Source organism: Caretta caretta, chromosome 3 (assembly GCF_965140235.1).
Source record: "Caretta caretta isolate rCarCar2 chromosome 3, rCarCar1.hap1, whole genome shotgun sequence".
NCBI classification, from domain to species: Eukaryota; Metazoa; Chordata; order Testudines; family Cheloniidae; genus Caretta; species Caretta caretta.
Genome location: NC_134208.1, coordinates 157,220,087 through 157,242,634, shown reverse-complemented (window position 1 = coordinate 157,242,634; position 22,548 = coordinate 157,220,087). Strand labels below are relative to the sequence as shown.

Below are 22,548 nucleotides of genomic sequence, written 5' to 3'. Positions count from 1 at the left end.
CATTTTGAATGCAATAACAGGATCTGATGCAGTCAGAGATCCACTTGGAAAGTCATTGTTTAGAAAGTGCCGCACCCTTTGATCGCTCGGTAGTGAGACAAATAAGCAGGAGGACTTACAAAATGATTTAGTCCTGTCTGAATAGAAGGCCGGTACTCGTCTGACATCGAGGGTATGCAGCATTGCCTTGTGTGGAGTCTTGTGAAGTTTGGGATAGAATGTAGGTAAGTATATTGGTTGGTTAAGGTGGAAGGTTGATACCACCTTAGGGAGAAATTTAGGATGGGGTTGCAGGGTAACTTTGTCTTTGGAGAAGGTTGTATAGGAAGGGAGGCCATCAAGGTGCTGATTTCCCCTACCTGCCTTCCTGATGTTATAGCAACCAAGAAGGCTACCTTCATGGACATAAGAAGAAGAAATGAAGTAGCTAAGGGCTCAAATGGAGGTTTCATAAGACCGTGAAGAACGAGATTGAGATACCATGCAGCTGCAGATGGATAAATCTCGGGGTAGAGATTTTGTAGGCCCAGGAGGAAGCGTTTTATAGTGGGGTAGGCAAAGAGTGAAAATCTGTCTAACGAATCATGGAAGGTAGTAAGAGCCGCTAGGTATACCCTGATGGAGCTGAGTGAGAGTCCATCCTGATTTAGTTTCAGGAGGTAGTCTAGGATGTTAGGAAGGGTCATGATATGGGGTCATAAATGTTTGTTTGAACACCACAAGGAGAATCGCTTCCACTTCTGCAGGTAAGTTTTACGAGTGGAGTCTTTTCTACTATGCAGGAGGCTGTATCGGACTTGCTCAGAACAGGCTAATTCATGGGTCTGGAACCATGCTGTCAGGTAGAGTTTCTGGAGCTGGGGGTGAAGAATTTGTCCATTATCCTGCGAAAGGAGATCTGGTCCGTTGGGGAGAGTCCGTGGAGGACGGGTGGACATGTGGAGCAGGTAAGGGTACCATGTCTGTCTTGGCCAAGACGGGACAATGAGTATGACCTGAGCCTTGTTGTCTCTTTGATCTTGCGTAGGACCCTGTGTATTAGAGGGATCGGTGGAAAGGCATACAGGAGAGAGCTGTTCCACGGGATGAGGAATGCGTCTCCTAGGGATGCAGTCCCAAATCCCGCTCTGGAGAAAAAGAGGTGGCATTTGCGATTCTGGGTTGTGGCAAAGAGATCTATTGATGGGGTGCCCCATTGGGAGAAGAGCTGTTGTAGTATCGTGGGGTGCAATTCCCACTCGTGTTCTTTAGAGAAGTGTCTGCTGAGTGTATCGGCGGTAGTGTTGTGACAGCCGGGTAGGTATGACTCAACAATTTGTATGTGGTGCTCTATGCACCAATTCCATAATCAGATGGCTTCCAGGTAGAGGGAGTGTGATCGAGCTCCCCCTTGTCTGTTTATGTAAAACACACACGCTATATTGTCCGTTAGGACCCGGATAGATTTGTTCTTTATAAGGGGAAGAAAGTGGAGGCAGGCTTGTCTCACAGCTCTGAGCTCTAGGAGGTTTATGTGTAGACGCGTCTCTGGAAGAGACCAGCACCCTTGTGCCACGTGTCCCTCCAGATGCGCTCCCCAACCGATCAGGGAAGCATCCATGGTGAGCATGAGCATGGGGAATTGTTGTTGAAAGGGAACGCTTATGCGAAGGTTCTCTGGTCTTGTCCACCATTGCAGGGAAGCTAGTACATTCGCTGGAGGAGTTAGCAGCGTGCAGAGCTGTGCCTGCTGGGTTTGTAGTTTGAGTTGAGCCAACCCTGAAGACATCTCATGTGCAGCCTGGCATACTTGACCAAGTAGGTGGTGATTGCCATGTGTCCAAGGAGCTGTAGGCAAATTCTTGCCAGTATCCTGGGACAAACAGAGAGCGTATGAGGTGTAAGATAGTGAGGAATCTGTTGTGTGGTAGTGAGGCTCTTGTTCGAACTGAGTCCAGGTGAGCTCCAATGAATTAGATCTGCTGTGTTGGCTTCAGGGTGAATTTTTGGATGTTTATTTATAGGCCCAAGCTGTGGAAGAGTGAGATGGTGAAATGAGTAACTCGAAGCGTCTCGTCATATGAGCTGCCCTTGATGAGGCAATAATCTTGATGGGGAAAAGTATGATCCCGTGTCTGTGGAGGTGGGCCACAACTATGGCTAGGGTTTTGGAGAATACTCTTGGTGCTGTGGAGAGTCCAAAAGGGAGTACCCTGTTGTTATAAATATAAAGGGAAGGGTAAACCCCTTTGAAATCCTTCCTGGCCAGGGGAAAGCTCCTCTCACCTGTAAAGGGTTAAGAAGCTAAAGGTAACCTCGCTGGCACCTGACCAAAATGACCAATGAGGAGACAAGATACTTTCAAAAGCTGGGAGGAGGGAGAGAAACAAAGGGTCTGTGTGTCTGTCTATATGCTGGTCTTTACCGGGGATAGACCAGGAATGGAGTCTTAGAACTTTTAGTAAGTAATCTAGCTAGGTATGTGTTAGATTATGATTTCTTTAAATGGCTGAGAAAAGAATTGTGCTGAATAGAATAACTATTTCTGTCTGTGTATCTTTTTTGTAACTTAACGTTTTGCCTAGAGGGGTTCTCTATGTTTTTGAAACTAATTACCCTGTAAGATATCTACCATCCTGATTTTACAGGGGGGATTTCTTTATTTCTATTTACTTCTATTTTTATTAAAAGTCTTCTTGTAAGAAAACTGAATGCTTTTTCATTGTTCTCAGATCCAAGGGTTTGGGTCTGTGGTCACCTATGCAAATTGGTGAGGCTTTTTATCCAACATTTCCCAGGAAAGGGGGGGGTGCAAGTGTTGGGAGGATTGTTCATTGTTCTTAAGATCCAAGGGTCTGGGTCTGTAGTCACCTAGGCAAATTGGTGAGGCTTTTTACCGAACCTTGTCCAGGAAGTGGGGTGCAAGGTTTTGGGAAGTATTTTGGGGGGAAAGACGCGTCCAAACAGCTCTTCCCCAGTAACCAGTATTAGTTTGGTGGTGGTAGCGGCCAGTCCAAGGACAACGGGTGGAATATTTTGTACCTTGGGGAAGTTTTGACCTAAGCTGGTAAAGATAAGCTTAGGAGGTTTTTCATGCAGGTCCCCACATCTGTACCCTAGAGTTCAGAGTGGGGGGGAAGGAACCTTGACACCTGTATTGGAAATGGTTGTGTCTGATTGTGAAGCATAGGAAGCGTCTGTGGGCCGGATGAATGGATATGTGAAAGTAGACATCCTGTAGGACAAGGGCTGTGAACCAGTCCCCTTGTTCCAGCGCAGGTATTATTGTGCCCAGTGTGACCATCTTGAATTTTTGTACTCTTACAAATTTGTTCAGTCGGCGTAGGTCTAGTATAGGCCTCCATCCCCTGTCTTTTTCTGGGTCAAAAAGTAGTGGGAATAGAACCCTTTTCCTTGACATTGTGTCGGCACGGGTTCCACTACACCTATCCAGAGAAGGTGATCCACTTCTACGCGAAGTAGGTGTTCATGAGAGGGGTTTCTGAAGAGGCATGGGAAAGGGGGAAGGGTAGGAGGGTGGGATATAAAACGGATGGAGTAGCTGGACTGAACTATTTCTAGGACCCAATGGTCCTGTGTAATCTGCTGCCAGGAATGATGGAAAGCCTGGAGGCGGTGGCCAAATGAGCAAGTAGGCAGTGGAGTCAAGGAGTGGTCCTGCAGGCCCTCGACCAATGCTTCAAATTTGTTGTTTATTTCCCAGTGGGTGGGAAGTAGCTGTTTGCGCTTGGTTTTGTCTGCACCTAGGAGGTCTAGGGCGATTCCTAGGCACGTCATAGGGTCTGATCTGAGGCCGGTGATACTGTTGTGTACGTGGTCTTTGGTAAGGTTGATACCATTGTCTCCTGGGAATTGATGGGTAGAAGCCCAGGTGCGTAGGGTTGCTCTAGAGTCTTTCATGGTGTGAAAGATCTTGTTTGTCTTTATCAAAGGGGAGATCCTCCACTTTGGTCTTCAGATCTTTGGGGATACCTGATGCAGAGAGTGCGTCATTTATGGGAAGCGCGATCTTTGAGGGAGCAGAGGGTTGAAGGATTTTGAGGAGTTTGTGTTGTGTCTCCTGGACCTCCACTAAAGGGATGTCTTGGCTGACTGCCACCCTCTTGAAAAGTTCCTAGAACTGTTTCAGGTCGTCCAAATGCTGTGGAGGCGGAGGCGGCAGGGCTCTGTCTGGAGCTGCTGGAGAGTTGGGGTTCGGCGAATCATGGTATGGTCCCTGGCCCACGTCTTCAGAGCGGGGTTCAGGCCCTCTACAAGTAGATGGAGCTGGAGGCGCAGAAGGAACTTGTGGTCTGGTGGAAGAAGCATGAGGGTGAGTGGCAGTAGGAGCTGGCCAAGGGTACCAATGAGGCCAAGGCATTGGATGACAGAAGTTAGGTATAGCCCATGGGGCCGGGGGGGAGAGTAGGGAAACTGAGGCTGGTGGTTGTTTGCCATGGTCTGAGGTGTAAAAGAATCCGGTGCCGTAGGAGAGGCAGGTGGGGAGAACTCCCGCTGTTGCATATCAGGCTCGCTGTCAGTAAAGGTGGTCAGGTCAGGTGGCGAGAGTGGCTGGTCAAAGAGTGAGCACTGTGTATCCAGGAGCGGAGAGTTAGGCTCAGGTGCCAGTGAAAGACCATCTTGATTCAGGAACCGTTGTTGCTGTTCCCTAGGGTCTGAGTGTGCTGCACGCGGTCTGTGCTCAGAGGCATGCACAGACTTTTGTTTAGCTTTCCCCGGTGCCGCGGATCTTTTGTGTGCGCCCTGCAGGAGGTCCGCTGCTGCTGCATGAGCAGCGGGCAGACTCGGTGCCGACATTCTTGTTGGCACCGGGGTAGAGCATGCTTTCGGCACTGGGTCTATTTTTGGTGCCAAGGGGTCTGGTGCTGAGGACATCTTCCCTGCATGGGAAGTTGTGTCCCTGCCTCTGCACTCTGCGAAAGCCGCTGAAGTGCTGGGACGGTCGGAGACTCCTGTCTTCGGCGTTAACAGCACTGAGTGTCAGCATCTCGCAGGAGACCCTTTACCCTTGTGGAAGTCTCCACTTTGAGACAGTTGGACTCCTTGCCCTGCCTGAGAGGATGAAGCCGTGCTCCCAATAGGCTCAGACCTGGCCAGGCAGCCTGAGGGAGAGGGTTTAAAGGTGCCCTTCTCCGGAGGTGGCTGCAGGGATTTCTGAATAAGAATCATTTTCAGCCACAGGTCCCTGTCACAATGAGCCCTGGTTTTGAGGCTTGTGCAATGGAGGAACTTAGCAGGGACGTGTGTGTCACCTAGGCACTTCACGCAGCATGAATGTCCATTGGACTTTGGCATAGAGTCCTGACAAGAGACACATTTCTTAAATCCTGAAGCCCCTGGCATTATAGAACTTGAAGTGCTGGGGGAGTCTCTCTCCGCGGGAGACAAGCCTGAGGAAAACAGTTTTTGTTTTTTTGTTTCTGTTTTGTTTTTAACTAAGTAGCTATTCTAAAGGAAGGGAAACAATTGGGATGTTACTAACTACTGCTATATTTTTGTGATTGTCTCCTTCAGAGACCAGGGAAGAGTGTTAGCACTGCCCTGAGTCCTGACTTCAGCCGAGGACGGTTGAGAAGGAACTATGGGTGGAGCGGGACCCACGCACTCAGGCAGATTCTAACGAGACTGTGAGACAGCAGCTGAGCACATGAGTCCCGACCAGGCACTGCTACCGAAGATCTCCGATCAACAGCGCTGGGACGCACCGTCACCTGGAATGGAGCACCCACAGGGACAGCACTCGAAGAAGAAGGTCTGTTTCCTTGTTCTCCTTCATCTGTCTGTATCCATGTGTTGTCTCTTGTCTTGTCGTTCAATTATACACTCTTTGGGGCAGTGACCATTTTTTGTTCTGTTTATACAGTGCCTAGCACAAAGATGCCCTGGTCCACGATGAGGGTGGTTAGGTGCTATGGTAACACAAATAATTAATATTAAAATGTAACAGCCATTCATTCAGTGAGCACTCTCCATACGTTTGTTGGGGATCAGTATTTATACTAGCAAGTGACAAAGATTGAGGGAGTTTCCATGCCGATTTTGAAGGGTGGCTAGGTGATGCTCTTAATATACATAAAAGTTATCATAGAAACTGTAAGCATCACACCTCTGTTATTCTTAGACTCTGCCACTTGGAATACCAGGAATCAACAAGTTACTTTAAAAAAAAATAAATAAAAAAGGAAGGAAGGAAGGAAGGACGGACGGACAGCATGCTATTTGCCATTCCACCCAATGGATTTATTTCGAAATTAAGCGTTGTGTTTTTCAAGAAGTCACTTTAAAATTATATATGCTAAGACCACCACAGAAGTTGGAACTGGAGCTGATTTACTGTCAGACATCCTTTAATTTGAATATTCTGAATTGAAAGATAGAAAAATGTAGTGATCTGATAAACTGCTGAGGCAAAAATATGAATTTTGCTCATTGAGAGTCAGATGTCATTCAGCTATTTAAAAAAATGAACTATTTTTTTTTCAGAAAACTTTGGAGCCTGCGTTGTGAAGGAGGTCAGACTAGATGATCATAATGTCCCTTCTGACCTAAATATCTATGAATCTATGGAGCCAACTAGGGTATACAGGAATTTTACCCAAAAGAATACTGAAAGATGTAAAGAGTCAAGAAAGGAAAAAGTTGGCAGAAGATAGTATCAATCTCGTGAAACTACAACAAACATCAAGTCTGAAGCACATGGAAATACTTCACACTTGGATTTCGCATTGCTCATGAGATTATGGTAAGATTTGTATGAGAGTCTTTCCTAGCCTTTGCCATATTTTTGCTGGAAAGAAATTCAAAAGTCTTTGCAATCCATCTTTTTGTTGGTGGCCATTCAGCATTTCATAGTTTGGCTTCAAAATAATTCTAAGTACTAACAGTGTAAACTGTGAACATTTAATTTTGGATAATGATTTTTACTGACTCATAATAGCACATGTAAAGGGAGAAATATACACTTGATACCTTACTGCTGCATATTATAGCAATGCTGGGCAACCTGATCCACCTTTCCCACATGCAATATCAAATAGGCCAGTAGAGTTTTCACAAAGTATTTCTGTATATTGACATTTATGGGACAAGACCTACTAGTGTGTTTAGAATACCTGTTGATGTATTTAAAAAAAAAAACGGAGGTACAGACACATACTGGTGATGGATATAGTTTTCAAGTATACCTTAAATGATTTAAGTCACTTAAGATGCTTTTGAAAACTGAACCTAATGGGCTTAAAGGCAGCAGACCTCAATTTTTTCCATGGCTTTCAATATGGATTTCTCTTTCATGTGTCTTTGGGAGAGAAGCACTGATCAGGACTGAGTATACTTTAGAAATTATACTAATGTTATTTAAATGTGTTTAATATCAAATGGGAACTTTAGTAATAAGTTAATCTGAAAGGACTGCAGTTACTTCGGTATTAGTTTCACCATGCCACCTCTCAGGACTCCCCATCACCACTACAATCTTCTATTGTGGAATTACATAACAAAATAATAATAATAATAATAATAATAATAACAACAACAAAATCAAAGAACCCATTTCAAATGAAACAGTAAAGAAAATAGCCCAAAGCTACTTTTAGGAGTTAATTTTTAGTTGAATGATCAAAAGTAGGTACTAACGTTAAAGTTGTGACATTTAATTTCCTCCCTCCCACCCAGGATCCGTGCAACAGTCATCACTGAATAAATAGGTCATGTTACTGATATTGCCGTCATCCCACCTCCCCTACTCCTTTGTACATCTTGGTACCCCTCCTGGTAATTAAGATGTGAGCTTGGAGCAGGCCTCATGTCCCATCCATACTGAGAGGACACCTAGCATATTCTGGAGGGCTGAATAGGGAGAACAGACTGCCAAACTGTGCCTTAAATTACTAAATAAAGCGCACACAAATTGATTTATAAGTCAAAGACCGAAGAGGGGGAAAAAAGGTTACCTCTGACAGCACAATGATAGAACATATGGTAGTACCTGCTATCACCTGTATTCCCCTTCCATGGGCCAGCAAGGACACCCACTCTAGGCTCCTGGCTCCTCAGCCAACACCACTCTTGGATGGAGACCCATGTCTCTCTGCCTCCTGACTATCTTTTCCAGGCTGCCCAACTCCCTGCCTACACTGTATGTTACCCAGCAAGTCAGACTTGTGGCAACAAAAATATATCAACTCCCCAGGTTCCTTTTTTGGGCCTGTTAGGGTTTGCCTCCTCCCCAGGTCTGGTTTAACCAGTTTGACTCTTCCTTCTGGGTGGGTCAGCTTTGTCCCCATCTCCCTTGATTTTCCTCTCAGACCGTCTGCATATTGGTTAGCTCATTTCCCAGGTTCGGTCACTTCTCTAGTATTCTTGTCTATTAATCATGATTTCAGGGAGCGGGGAGAGAAGAATGGAGCGGCGAGGTGCAGAGTTTATAGAACCGTTCAATACCTGTTAATTCGTAGGCCTCATTGAGTTTGCACCCCCCCAACCAGTTCCCCATTTCCTTACGTAACCCCTAATTTGAACTGAAACCGCTATCTAACTCCTAATTTGAGCTCATAATCTTTATAGTCCTCTTTGTCCGTATGTGTGAAAATGGACAAGGCTTTTTGTCCCTAACAGTAGTGGAGCTAGATACTGTACCATTCCTTCTGCCCCATCTTATTCAATTTACACCACATTTCAAAAACCTTCAGAAACACATCCATGTGAACCCCCTTCCTAAAGCAGGGAAGTAATTTGGAGTCCATGCCACCCATTGGGAAAGGCTCCTAGTATCTGGCTTCATCTATCAGACTATAGTCCTGCTGGTGCAATTTTTACATCTCAAGCTGATGATCCTTCTTCTCCCTCTCCTTGTGCTGGCACTGGCTCTCCTGCTCTCCTCTTCTCACGTGAGCTGACATTGTCGCTCTAGCTCCAAGAGCTTCCCTGCCTGCTGAACCCTCTGCCAGTGGGCTCATGTTCCCCATGAACTTGGACCATAATTCCTCCTCTGGTCGTTAGGATACAGCAAGTCGACTAGCTGTGTCTTTGTCCGCTCCGCAGTTTTGAGCTGCTTTTCTTTGCATAGCTCAACCAGCCGATATTTCTTCAGCTGTTCATAATTCATTTTCCCTCTCTCTTTTCCTGCTATTCCTTCCCCAAAAAGACTATCAAGACTTTTCTCTGTGCTATTTCCTTCTAGGATATTTGCTTTCACAGCTGTTGGCATATAATTCACACTGTTACAGAGCCAAATACACTGCCACCATAGTTCAGGGTAACTGCAGCTGGTATTTCCCCTCTATTGTCTAGCAAGGGCACCCATTCTAGGCTCCTGGCTCCTCAGCTGTCACTCTCTGTCTCTGTGTCTCCCTCCTGATTTTCCAGGTTGCAGAAGTTCCCTGCCTACACTGTGAGTTCTCCAGCAAATCAGATGCATAAACAGGCCTGCTTTGCCTTTTCTCCGGAAGCTATAAACGGCATAATTGCCCACAGTTAAGTTACCACACAGCTCCTTCTAAGCAAGCACATTTATTCCTCAGATGAAAGCACAGAGAAAACATATTAAAAACAAGTGTCCCTGAATAAAAGTGTCCCTGAAGCTTATAATACTTCTCAGGGTTTACATTAGTCGTGTCTCCCCCAGAGATGTAACATACAATCCCACAATAATACATGAACATTTTCATTTTTAATATAACAAACTCTTAAGATACATGAAAGTTATTTCAACAAGATTTGTTCAGGATATTGCAGGAAATTGCCATATCTATCACACCAGACACAGAATTTCATACCTGTCAATTTGTATTTCATAGCAAGTGGAAACATTGGTAAGAGAAACTTATGAGGCAAATACATTCTATTTAGATGAGAGACTAACATTCAATGTGTACAGATAGACTGAGTTAACATGACCTAACACCTAAGCTGAGAAAAATGGACACACAAATCAAAATTCAATCACCTTGCCTTATTAAGGTGGCTAAGGGTCAGGAAAGAACACCTCCAAGATCAAATAAATCTACTGAGTAGGGATTTGACAAATAGGTCTTGGTAGAGGGGCGTAAGGCCTTGTCTACACATGCAAACTGCATTAGTTTAACCCAAATCTGTCAATTTGCACATTTAGACAAGGCCTAAGAAACAGAAAGAGCAAGTGGCTCAGGCTGCCTGATGAAAGGGGAAAGAGTGGACAGTAGTCTCTAGAAACGTAAGGCATTTTCTTTTTTCACTGCAACTAAGCCAGGTGCACGTACTGCACTGAGCTTTGCAAAGAATTCAGATGAGGTATGTTATGCAAAGTTCTCTGTGTTAATTTGATTTTCCCTCTATTAATAATAAAGCTTGTTTTATCAAAAGAATATGACTCAGACTTCTGCTTGGTTCATTTCCAACAAACTGTCCTAGAGGTAGATAAGGGAGGAAAAAAGTGTGTGGAATCTTACCTCCATTCAGAGTAATGTCAAAATGTCATGAACAAGAAGGTGCATCCCCCAAGCATTGCTGCAGCCAGAGTGACATGCAAGGCAACCCTCAAGACGAAGGGAGTGCAAGTGACATTAACTTGGTAGTTCATATTAATGATACTTCCTTTCTACCGAGGCATTATAGTTTAGATAATTAAATACAGGAAGCTCGAGTTATACAGTAAATATTTAAGAAGAAGGAGAGAAGCAATAAGCAGAATGATCTATTTTTATGGAAATCAATGAGCTGCAGTTTCAAAAGTAAAGCAAAACTGGAACTTAATGAATGTCTGGTATGTAAACATTTCAAATACTAAAATGTACAATGTAACTGAGGTTGTCTGCTACCCTTCACCTATCAGATAGCCAAAATGGTTCCCATTCTTTTAAGACTTTCACCGTTTACAAGTAAAACAGACTAAACATTCCATGGAATTTTAATGACGTCTTTTCCAAGCTAAAATGTAACAGGGATATCCATAAGACTCACTTTGATGGGTATTATGAACTGCAGTCTGAAGTGTTGGCATAAGAACTTCAGATGACAGAGCATTGAAAAAGTACATGGAGTATTGGTTTCTAAGTGAAAATTCTGTTCTGGAAGCTATGAACTATACCAAAATAGATTACAAGAATTAATTATAAAATCTTCAAGTTCACATAGTAACAGAGTATTTCTGAGCCTCCTGTCTACAACTGTCACTGAAGTTAGTAAATGTTTGACAACATAATTAAACATACAGTATGCAGCAGTTTGACTCAAAAGCTAACTGTGGGCTTGTCTACACTTGCAGCACTGCAGCAGCCCGGGTGCAGCTGACCTGCTGTAGTGCTTAGTGAAAACGTTACCTACAGCAATGGGCGGGCTTCTCCTATTGGCGTTAGATCAGTGGTTCTCAGCCCGGGGTACATGTACCCCTGGGGGTACACAGAGGTCTTCCAGGGTGTTACATCAACTCATTTTAGGAAAAGGATATTAGGAAAAACTTTTTCACTAAGAGGGTGGTGAAACACTGGAATGCGTTACCTAGGGAGGTGGTAGAATCTCCTTCCTTAGAGGTTTTTAAGGTCAGGCTTGACAAAGCCCTGGCTGGGATGATTTAACTGGGAATTGGTCCTGCTTCGAGCAGGGGGTTGGACTAGATGACCTTCTGGGGTCCCTTCCAACCCTTATATTCTATGATTCTATGATTTAGATATTTGCCTAGCTTTACAACAGACTACATAAAAAGCACTAGCAAAGTCAGTACAAACTGACATTTCAGATAGACAATGACTTGTTTATACTGCTCAATATACTATACACTGAAATATAAGTATAATATTTATATTTAAATTGATTTATTTTATAATTATATGGTAAAATCAGAAAGGAAGCAATGTTTCAGCAATAGTGTGCTGTGACACTTTTGCATTGTTATATCTGATTTATGTCTGAAGTAAGCAAGTACTTTTTAAGTGAGGTGTAACTAGGGTGTATGTAAGACTAATCAGACTCCTGAAAGGGGTACAGTAGTCTGTAAAGGTTGAGAGCCACTGGCATAGATACTCCATCTCCCCGAGAAGGAGAAGCCCCACCAGGAGAAGCCCCCCCATCGACACAGCGCTGTGTACACCAGGGCTTAGGTCGGTATAACTACATTGCTAAGGGGTGTGTTTTCCACATCCCTGAGTCACATAGTTATACCTACATAAGTTGGTATTGTAGACCAAGCCTTTAGGATTGTTTCAGTTTCTCTATAAAGTAAATCCTAAAGAAACATGCCCTAAAAACAAAGATGCACATTGCATTTGAGTTTGTGTACTCAAATTGTACATGGGTACGTTCACTGTCTGATAGAAACATACACTGACATTATTTGAGGCTTGCGGGTGTCTCCTGTCAGAGTCTGTTTGCTTCTGTGATGTCTTTCAGTGCGTACACTGTTATTTTTATCTGTGTATATTTTAAAATATTTATTGTATTAAAAGTGTGACTCACATAGGCAGAAATACATTTGATCTAGGCAGTCTAAATGGGTAACTATAAAAGGGAGGGGGTGTCTCTAATGGTTAGAATGCCTCATCTCTAATGCTTACAGTAAATAACCAGGGGGTAAGTTGAGATTACTTTTTCTACAAATTTCACACATCCTATTAGACTAAAAAAAAAGTATCCCCTCTGCCCTTACTCTGATACCTTTGTTTGTCTCATCCAGCTGTTATATCTTGTATTTTAGATTATAAAATCGTAGGGGTAGGAATTATCAGTTTCTCTATGTTTGTACAATGCCTAGCAAGATGGGACCCAGACTTGTTGAGGCCTTTAGGTGCTACTACAGTATAAATGTTAAATAATACATAGCGGCATAAGGATCTGGGTATTCTGACCAGAGTCCTATTCCTGGTTCTGCCACTTTTGGAAAGTAGTTTATTCACTATGTGCCTCAATTTATCATCTGTAAGATCGGGATAATTACCTCGAAAGGTGATTGTGGGATTTTGTAAAGCCCTGCACTCAAAGTTTGAGACTATCATAATGAAATCCACATATTTCACTGAATTTTGTTGTGTTACTCTGGATAGTGTTATATAGGGTGCAACAAGAAATTCATGAACTTTTCAAGAGGCTAGAGGAAGAAATTCATAGTAATCACTCAGGGCTCAATTCACTTTGGGAGCTATGGGCTTTTATGAGCCATTAAGCTGGTTTTACTACTGAAAACCAAACAATGAACAATGTACAAACTCAGAGCATTTTAGCATGCTGACACTTTTCCCTGATAGCTTAATTTTGTAATCCACGATCTACTTTTTTTATGTAACTCTCTACATTTCAGGGTCACAGAAAAAGCCTTCAAAACATGAACCATGTGTAACCCATGAGGTTGTGTATGCATAATCTGCAGATTACCTAAAACAATAGTTCCACAACCCCCACCCAGCAATGCACTTAAGCACAGGCTTCACCTTAAACACTTGAGTAGCCCTATTCAAGTCAACAGAACTACTCACATGCTTAAAATTATGCACATTTTTATGTGCTTTATTTAAGTGGAACATAAGAGTTGTGAACTGCCCCATTCATCTGAATTAGGTGTTCAAGCTGAAGTTCAATTATGACCATTTAAATGCAGCTATTGTGGTCCTGATCAGAGCAATCAAGAAGGAGGACAGCCATATCATGAAGAGCTGATCAACTAACTGTGAGCGGCATTTCATTCTGGCATCACCAGCCAGTAGAATTAAGTATAGGAGCACCACATTTTTTCCTCCTATCTGGCCTTGGCTGAAAACCCATGCCACTACTCTCAAGACTTCATATACTCTCCAACCATCATTGGTCCCACATAACAAACCTGAATAACTGACCACTCTCAGTTAGGTTTCCCTTTTAATTAAGGAGCTTCATTTATCCATCTATTTTGGGAGGTTGCACAGTGTCCATCACAGTCGTATTTATGCACAGTTAACATTCTACTTAAGGACACGTTGTGCAACTATTCTTATTTTTACTATCTGAGAACTGTTGAAGACATTAATGCCATTTTCTAGTTATTACGCATCAGATCGTGTATTACCAGCGCCCTTGAATACATAAGAACATTCACTGTAGTCCCACGGCACGCAGTGCTCAATGGAAAACCATAAAGAGAGGGAACAAATGGGGCACTGCAGTTACTCCTAAGAGAGTATAGCCTGTATTTCATATCATAACACTCCTGAAGAGATCTGGGCTACACTGTGCCTCACTAGACCGTTTTATAGAAAGGAGTCATTAAAAATTCTTTGGGGCTGAGGGACAGGGGGCAAAGAGTTCAAGCAAGAGAACACGTAAAAAGGTGGGCTATGCTGAAGCTTCTGAAGCACTGGACATAAGATTCCTTTGAATTCTTGTAGAGCTCTGGATTTCAGAAAGAGTAACTATTTGTTCTTCTGTTATTTGTTAGGGGGTTCTTTTTTGTAGTGTGTTTGCAACAGAATTTTCGGGGGCGGGGGGGGAGGGAAGAGAAGAGAAGGGGGAAATAATCTGATGCATTTTGCCCAAACTCAAAGTATTTCAAAGTGGAAATGATGACCAAACAAAAAATTTTCTCCCCAGCCCTTATATATATAGTTTGCAAATTGTTTATGAAAAAGAAAACAGTTACTATTATTCATATTTTTATATAGCATATTTCATTCTAAAAGTGCCCTACAAACTTTATGCATGGATCATTACTTCAACAGTAAAACACAGCCATGCCTTATATTTATGTAAGACCTGCCCAAAAGATCTTAAAGCATTATAAAATTTTTACGTAAGGTGAAGTCACTTCAGCTACCACTGTCATGAAGATAACCTTTGGATGGAAAATGGCAGCCATTTAACAGTGCACAGCAATCATACAGCGAAGTACATGAAGATTATTGTATCCAGTTTTCTCTACTTATAATCCCCAGTATCAGAAGTAGCCACCAAACTCATAATTTGGCCAGGACAATGCCTCTATTCTTGCAAAATGTGCCATGGAATCTGTAGTGACCACAAGAGTACAGAAACTCTGTTTTATATCATCTAAAAAATGAAACGTGGGGTTTAAATGAGTGGTGATATGTTAATAGTATAACAACTTCCTGAAAGTGATTTTTCTATACTTTTACGTAATGTTTCATTTAAATGTAATATCACTGATAACTTTCGCATACCTTTTTTCTTGCTCAGAATTAATTGGCAAAGGGGTGTTGCCAAGTCTTCTATACCATCTTAAAATGCGTACTTTAATGGTTCACATAAAAAGACAATCACTGGTAGACAGGGAGAGATATTTACTTTAATAGCAAGAACTCCAGAATGTTTTTTTTTAATATTGTACAAGGTAGCAATCACTTTGGTAGTTTAGAACGCAAGACATCAGGTTTAGCTTTTTAAAATGACTGCTTTGTACACAATGAGACATGATTCTGTGGAATGCTTCTAACTTGTGATTGGAACAACTACATGGGGAAGTTATATCAGTATAAGGCTGGGTGTGGATTTGAAATGCTATAGCTAACCCAGTATAACTGCCCATATAGACGCTCTTATTCTGGTATAAGAGTGCCTCTTCCAGTTTAATTTGGGTCTCTAAACTGGAAAAAAGCCATTCTTACACCAGAATAAGAGTGCCCACACTGGGATTATATCAGTATATTTATAGAGGTCAGACTACATCATTGTAATTACACCTATATAACTTCTTGTGTAGACATGCTCAGTTCTGACAGAGAAGTAAGATTGTTCTAGAAAAATTTTGGCATAGGGATTTTCTGATTGGTGGAGCGAAGTGTGAAGACTGAGGGTACTAGTAATTCAGGTGCCAATAAGAAACAAGACACACACAGAAAACTATAGATGTGTAGAATAAACATTAAACCATTTTAAAAACAATTATCACTACTAAACACACAGGGCCAGACTACAAGCCTTCACTGGAAAGCAGTTAACTCACTGAAATCAAAGGGATTATTTGTATTAACAACTGCTCATGAGCATGAGCAAGGAGTTCACAAGCTGGTCCATCAAGGTTCAGACCATTAAAGGATCTGGTTGCCCCTCACAACATTTAGATAAAGAGACTTCAACATTTCCCCAAGACTATGGAGCACATCCATCCATCCACACTCACTTGCCCAGAATGAGCAATCCAACTACTCTGAAAGGGCCAAAGCCGACAGAAGCGTGCTAGCCAGAAGAAACTGAACATTAGATTTAATCCCATGAGATTTAACTAACGTCCCTATGGGAAGAAGAGCATTTGCCCACCAACCCACTGGGACTTCTCCAAGAGCAGTGATACAAGACAAACACACCATAAGGTCAATGGTATTGATGGACGCTGATAGTCTAAACAATATCAGTATGACGTTGGTCTATTGCCTTGCAGTCTGTCAACTAATGAGACCAAAACTGAATGTTAAAAAATGGAGAATAATCAGATGCTGCTGAAGATGGAATTTCAATACCTCTTCAATAACCTACCCCAGAAAGGGAAGGTTAGACAGGTTACAATGGGACACTGGGTGGCGCAGGTAGTTGCCCACATGGAACACAGTGCAGGATCAGAACCAGAGAGATGTAAGTATATGTGCACATTAGCAAAAGACAACTGCTACTAGAGAAATAGCTTAATTCTTCTTGAGTTTCTATTCTTTGCAGCAAAAACAATATGCACAGAAACTCTGATAATAGGTGAAACATCTGACCACAATGAATTTCTTATTTGGTGGTCTTTGTGCCATTTGTCTAAGTTCAGGCTATGGTCTTTGTATTATTATTGCAGAGGGCATATGCATTGCCCTTTTCTTTTCCTTAACTGGTTCAATGTATGGGCTCTCAGTGACTTACTTAATCCTTCAAGGCAGCCATGCCCTTGGTCAACGTTAGCAGCATGGATGTGAAGAGGCTATTGTTGTCTCAGTGTTCAACCAATTCCTTATTAACTACAAATCAGAAAAACAAAGAGGAAACTCTTCCCCATTCTTTAAAATCTATTTTTCATGCAAAGGAATGATGAGGATTAGAAGTGAAGTGGCCTGGAAGCATAGTAGGGAAAAAAGTCTTTCAAGATTCTAGAGGAGGCAACAATAGCTCTGAAAGCCAGGAATGAAATCCTGACCCAAATGAAGTCAAAGGGAGGATTGCTATTAACTTTAATGGGACCAGGATTTCAACCCATGGATCTAAGCTAAAGGAAGGGAATTCTCTCCAGGAATTTAGAATTTGGAAAGCTACTCCCTCCATGGAAGAAAAAACCTACAGCAAGGTGTTGATGAATGGATGCATTTATTTTTTCTATCTTCCTTCCTTGCTCTACATGCAAATTTATTAAATTTAAACAAGAGGATGTCAGGTGAAGTTGTCTAAGTATAGTCAGTCAATTCATTATCCTTTGGGAGCGTGGATCAGATTAAGAAAATTTCTATAACCTCCTAAAATCTGATTACGGTACCTTCGGGCACTATAAATGCTCATCTGCCAGAAACAACTATAAACTCACTGGGGATATGGGGAGTGGGAGAAAAATTAGCAATACACTTTAGATACTGATAAATCAAGCAAAATATTTTCCGACCTGGCTTCAAAATAAAATCCAATCAGAGTATGTGGCTGGAGTAGAATCTAGAGCAAAGCTCTTAAATCACATGCTCATTGGTGAAAGACCAGCTTAGTCAAATCCTCATGACTCTGCTACCAAAAGCAACTACTACGGTTATGTCTACATTATCACTAATGTCAGCAAAATTTATGTTGCTCAGGGGTATGAATATTCCACCACCTGAGCAACATAAATTACACCAGCATAAGCGTTAGTGCGTACAGTGCTATGTGGGCAGGAGAACTCCTGCCCACATAGCACTACTGCTGCTCATTGGGGGTGGATTAATTATGTTGATTAGAGTAGATTATGCATAGAGCGTCTACACTATAGAGCTTACAGCAGCCCAGCTGCATTGGTACAGCAGCGCCGCTGTAAGCTCCCTAGTGTAGACACAGCCTAAGCCATACCTAAAGAATGGGAAAGTGTTAGGAAAAAAAGAATTTATAAAAAGAGCTATAATATAATCAGCATTTCAATCCAACATTGGTTAGCACCTTACCACAGGACTTCCTAAACTAGTTATATTTAAAAGGTGGTTATTTTTACTGAACAAATAACAAATACTATATACTATATAGTCAGTTCAACAAATACTACTAACTTCTAATTCAATATAAATTAGTTCAGTGGAGTAGATGTGTTAACACTTGATTTAGAGAAATGCTTTTAAAAAGTTTGCCTTTTACAAAAAAAGATAGCTATACAATTTTTGTATAACTCTAAGAACAACTATATCCAATATTCTGAGGCAGTTTTTCCCTGTAACATCAAGCAGAGAAAAGTAAGGTAATAAGCACTTATCTAGCACTTTTTCTCCATAGGTCTGAAAGCATTTTAGAAAAGGAGGTAAGCATTATTACCCCCACCAGTGGAGAAAACTCAAGAACAGATAGGCCAAAAGACTTACCCTTGGTTGCACAATCTTGTCAGACTTTAAAAAACAACCTATCCTATTCAAAGCATCATACATCCAAATGGAACTGAAAGTTTTAACAGAAGTTTACCAAAAACTCATCTGAAGTAGAAAATATTGGTTAAACCCCGAGTGAAGTCATATATAGTACCAATTTGAAACATACTGGTGCTTATGAGTGCAAATATGACATAACTGGAATATGTTTTATGCTAGATATGCCATGTAACATATCTTTGGAAAGGTTATGTTCTACTAAATGTATTCATCCTATTTGTCTACATGTATCATTTTTATATCTAAAGTTATGAGCATTGGCTCTATGCTTGTATTTAAAGTGTTTGCTGTAGGAAGCACATAAGGCAGATTTGGTCAACATAGTGTGAAGGGGTTATTCAAGTAATTGGGTGTACTTAGCTAACAATGGACCTTGAAAGACGCCAATCCACATCTGAGCTTTCATGTAAACAATGGCATTGGCCGTAAAGAACTGAGTCAGGCATGGACATGTGACTTGCCCATGTGACTCCAAAACTCTGTCTTGTAGCTGTGATTCTGCACAGGAAAACACAAGGGATTTCCACCTACAAAAGAAAGACTGTATAAGGCCCTGGGAAACCCCTCCATTTTGTCTTCAGCTGGCTCAGAAGATAGCCTCTCCACCCCAAAGAGATGCCTGAAAGAAACTGGAACAAAGGACAGTAACTACAGGGGTGTGAGTGATTGCTGGACCCAGACTAGGAGGAAGTCTAGTCTGTAAAAGAAGCTTATTGGAACATCTCCGAGGGTGAGATTTACTGCATTTAGTTTCCTATTGTATTAGGCTTAGACTTGGGTGTTTTTATTTTATTTTGCTTGGTAACTTACTTCGTTCTGTCTGTTATTACTTGGAACCACTTAAAATCCTACTTTTTATATTTAATAAAATCACTTTTTACTTATTAATTAACCCAGAGCAAGCATTAATACCTGGGGGAGCAAACAGCTGTGCCTCTCTCTATCAGTGTTATAGAGGGAGAACAATTTATGAGTTTACCCTGTATAAGCTTTATACAGAGTAAAACGGATTTATTTGGGGTTTGGATCCCATTGGGAATTGGATATCTGGATGTTGGAGACAGGAGCACTTCTTAAGCTGTTTTCAGTTAAGCCTGCAGCTTCTGGGGGATGTGGTTCAGACCTGGATCTGTGTGTGTAGCAGGCTAGCATGTCTGGCACAACCAGGCAGCGTACTCAAGTCCCGAGCTGCCAAGGAAAACGGGCTTAGAGGTAGTCTCAGCACATGAGGTAGCAGTCCCAAGGGGTTTCTGTGATCCAACACGTCACACTAGTATACTAGATTATCTATTAACATTTACTGTTCATGAGAATCCATAGTCACTTGCTACTTTTTTTTACATTTTGGAACTATTTCCTTAATACATACAAATTTCTACCTAATTACATCCAAGAGGAGACAACAATTAATTTACCTGTGAGATCAGTTCCTTCAGGAAAGATGAGGAGTTGCAGTGGCTCACGAATGTCACAGAAATAATCCAGCATATTTTCGAAGTGGTTCTTGTCATCTTCCCATTTCCTCTGAATGAAAATAAAGGCAGCAACTTGCATTGCCCAACCTAGAGTAAGTTTAACAATATATATATATTTAGTAACATTTCATTGTATGTTTTTCATTTGCTTGCATCCATGAGGTTAAACTTTTATTTCCCAACTACTGAAGAAAAACTGTGCCTCCAGCTAAATGGAATTTCATAAGAAAAGCCATCTTGTATTGTAATAGGGGCCTTACTTGAAGGGGTGGACTTTCAAGAAGGACTTTGGTGCTGCTGGAAGAGGTGTTCATTACCCATATGGTAAAACTCTTCCCTTTATTAAACCCAAGCCCCAGAACAGAGTTAGGGGACACTATGCTGCGGATGTGGTATTAAAGACCTCAATTCACTGTTCACAACAGTGACACTAGTCTTTGTGTCTAAACAATTTCTAACTCTGGTAACCAAGTTCTGCCAACCTATATTTCCACTGCAAATTCAATAGGATATTGTATTTTTCACTTTCTGTCTGAAGTTGTTATGCAAAGTTGCTATAACATTCTTAAACCAGAGGTGATTGCTATTCAGTGGTCAGCAAAGTCCATGTCACTTTCAGCTTGTAAAGTGCTTTGGAAGAATAGGCACTATATAAATGTAAGTGGTTATGATGGCACAATGCAAGTTTTAAAGTGTAAGAGCATAATATTTTGTTTAAAACATTTTCTCAATTAAATAAAAAGTATATACAAGTGGATTTCAAATATTTGTAAATAGGTGTCATACTGAAAATATTTATGACATTACAAGAAATTTGTGCTACAAGATTTCTGATGCATACAACTTCCAATAAATTATTTTATCACTAATAGGTCATAATATAAAGCAGTACTCCCTTTGCACTACTTTATAGCATAATTTGAGGTATAGCTTTCCTCATGCACATGCAAGTCCCAATACAGTTGTGAGGATTTATGCCTAACATCAAGATGATATATTAAACAAGTGGAATTGACATAACCATACATAATCTCCAAGTTAGGGGCCACATGCAATTCTCTTTCAAACCACTTGTGCATCTTTTTGGCATGATTTACTACACAACAATATGTGCTTCAGTGTAGATACTGCCTATGCTGATGGGAGGGGTTCTTCAATTGTCACAGGTAATCCACCTGCCCAAGAGGTAGTAGGTAGGTTGATGGAAGAATCTTAATTACTCCACTCAGGAGTGTGGATTTTTCACGCCTCTGAGCAACATAGTTAAGATGACCTAATTTTTTTTCCACGTAGACCAGGCCTTAGTCTACACGACAGAGTCTATGATGGAACAGCTATGCTGGCATAGCCTCCCAGTGTAGATGCAACAAACGCTGGCAGGAAGAACTTCCCAGCCAGTGTGGGGACTCCACCTCCCTGAACGACGTTAGCTACACTGACAGAAGTACTCTTGCATCAGCATATCTGCTTCTACACTGGGGTTTTTGTTGGCATAACTATGTCTGTTGGGACATGGGTTTTTTCATACCCCTGACTGACACTGCTGTATCAGTACCACTGTTCCCTCTAAGCTGTGCGTGTGTGTGCGTGAGCACACAGATCCTAAACCCAGCGCACATGGCAAAACACCGCGCGCACAAACATTTGCACAGAAGAAATTTTTTGCGCACATGGCCTGTCAAAAATTAGAGGGAACATTGTTCAGTATGTATTTTAACCGTAGACAGAGCCTAAATGTCCATGCTATACTTTCAGTGACATGGCTCAGGATATACAGAAGAAACTGCTTTCAAAAGGAAGCAGTCAGCTTTCCACATTCAACGTGAACAACATATTACAATCAGTACAAATTGTGCCAAAACAATGGCAGTTAAGAACAGAGACCTGGTCATATGGATATAATGTTTAGAAGGATCATTTTGGGGTGATAATTAGAAGGACAAACTAAAACAAAATTTTCTTTTAATATACTCCTTCACATGACCATGCCCAAATTAAGTTGTAGCTTTATTTACAATTTCTTCTTAGCACTGGCCTTTATTATAGTGTAAGAATGTGCCATAAATATTTTAAATGAACTATTCAGAGCTTAGTTTTTAAACAGTCCTTGTGCTAGTTTCAAAAACCTATTTTCTCTCCCAAACAGGCTAAAAGCTATCCCATTTTGTTGTTCTCATCTTATCTGAACTCCATAATTTGTATACAAGAGTGTACTGAAACTACAAGGATGTACTTAATCAAACGGGGAAAATAACGAACACACACTTTTTAAAGGTTTCAGAGGAACAGCCGTGTTAGTCTGTATTCGCAAAAAGAAAAGGAGTACTTGTGGCACCTTAGAGACTAACCAATTTATTTGAGCATATATGATATTATACAACAAAGAAACTGATGCCAAAACTGGACATTCAGTGTGCACCAGAGGGAAAAGCTAACTGGTGTTGCGCCTCAAAATGCTGCCCAAAATTACTTGCATAATTACTTTTTTGTCACTGGTCAACACAGTGATTAACATCAACTTTGACACAATGTGACAACAAAAGGAGGAGGAGGAG

The 22,548-nt window shown here is 41.5% G+C and overlaps 1 protein-coding gene across 3 annotated transcripts in view; it reads right to left on the bottom strand.

Moving 5' to 3' along the window:
* The window catches only part of LCLAT1 (lysocardiolipin acyltransferase 1), a 205,422-nt gene that overhangs the window by 79,189 nt on the left and 103,685 nt on the right, over positions 1-22,548 (bottom strand). For all 3 annotated transcript variants that reach the window (XM_048843402.2, XM_048843401.2, XM_048843403.2), the window contains one exon: positions 19,934-20,080. In XM_048843402.2, coding sequence (XP_048699359.1) covers positions 19,934-20,080 — 147 coding nt within the window. The remainder of the gene's footprint in view (positions 1-19,933; positions 20,081-22,548) is intronic.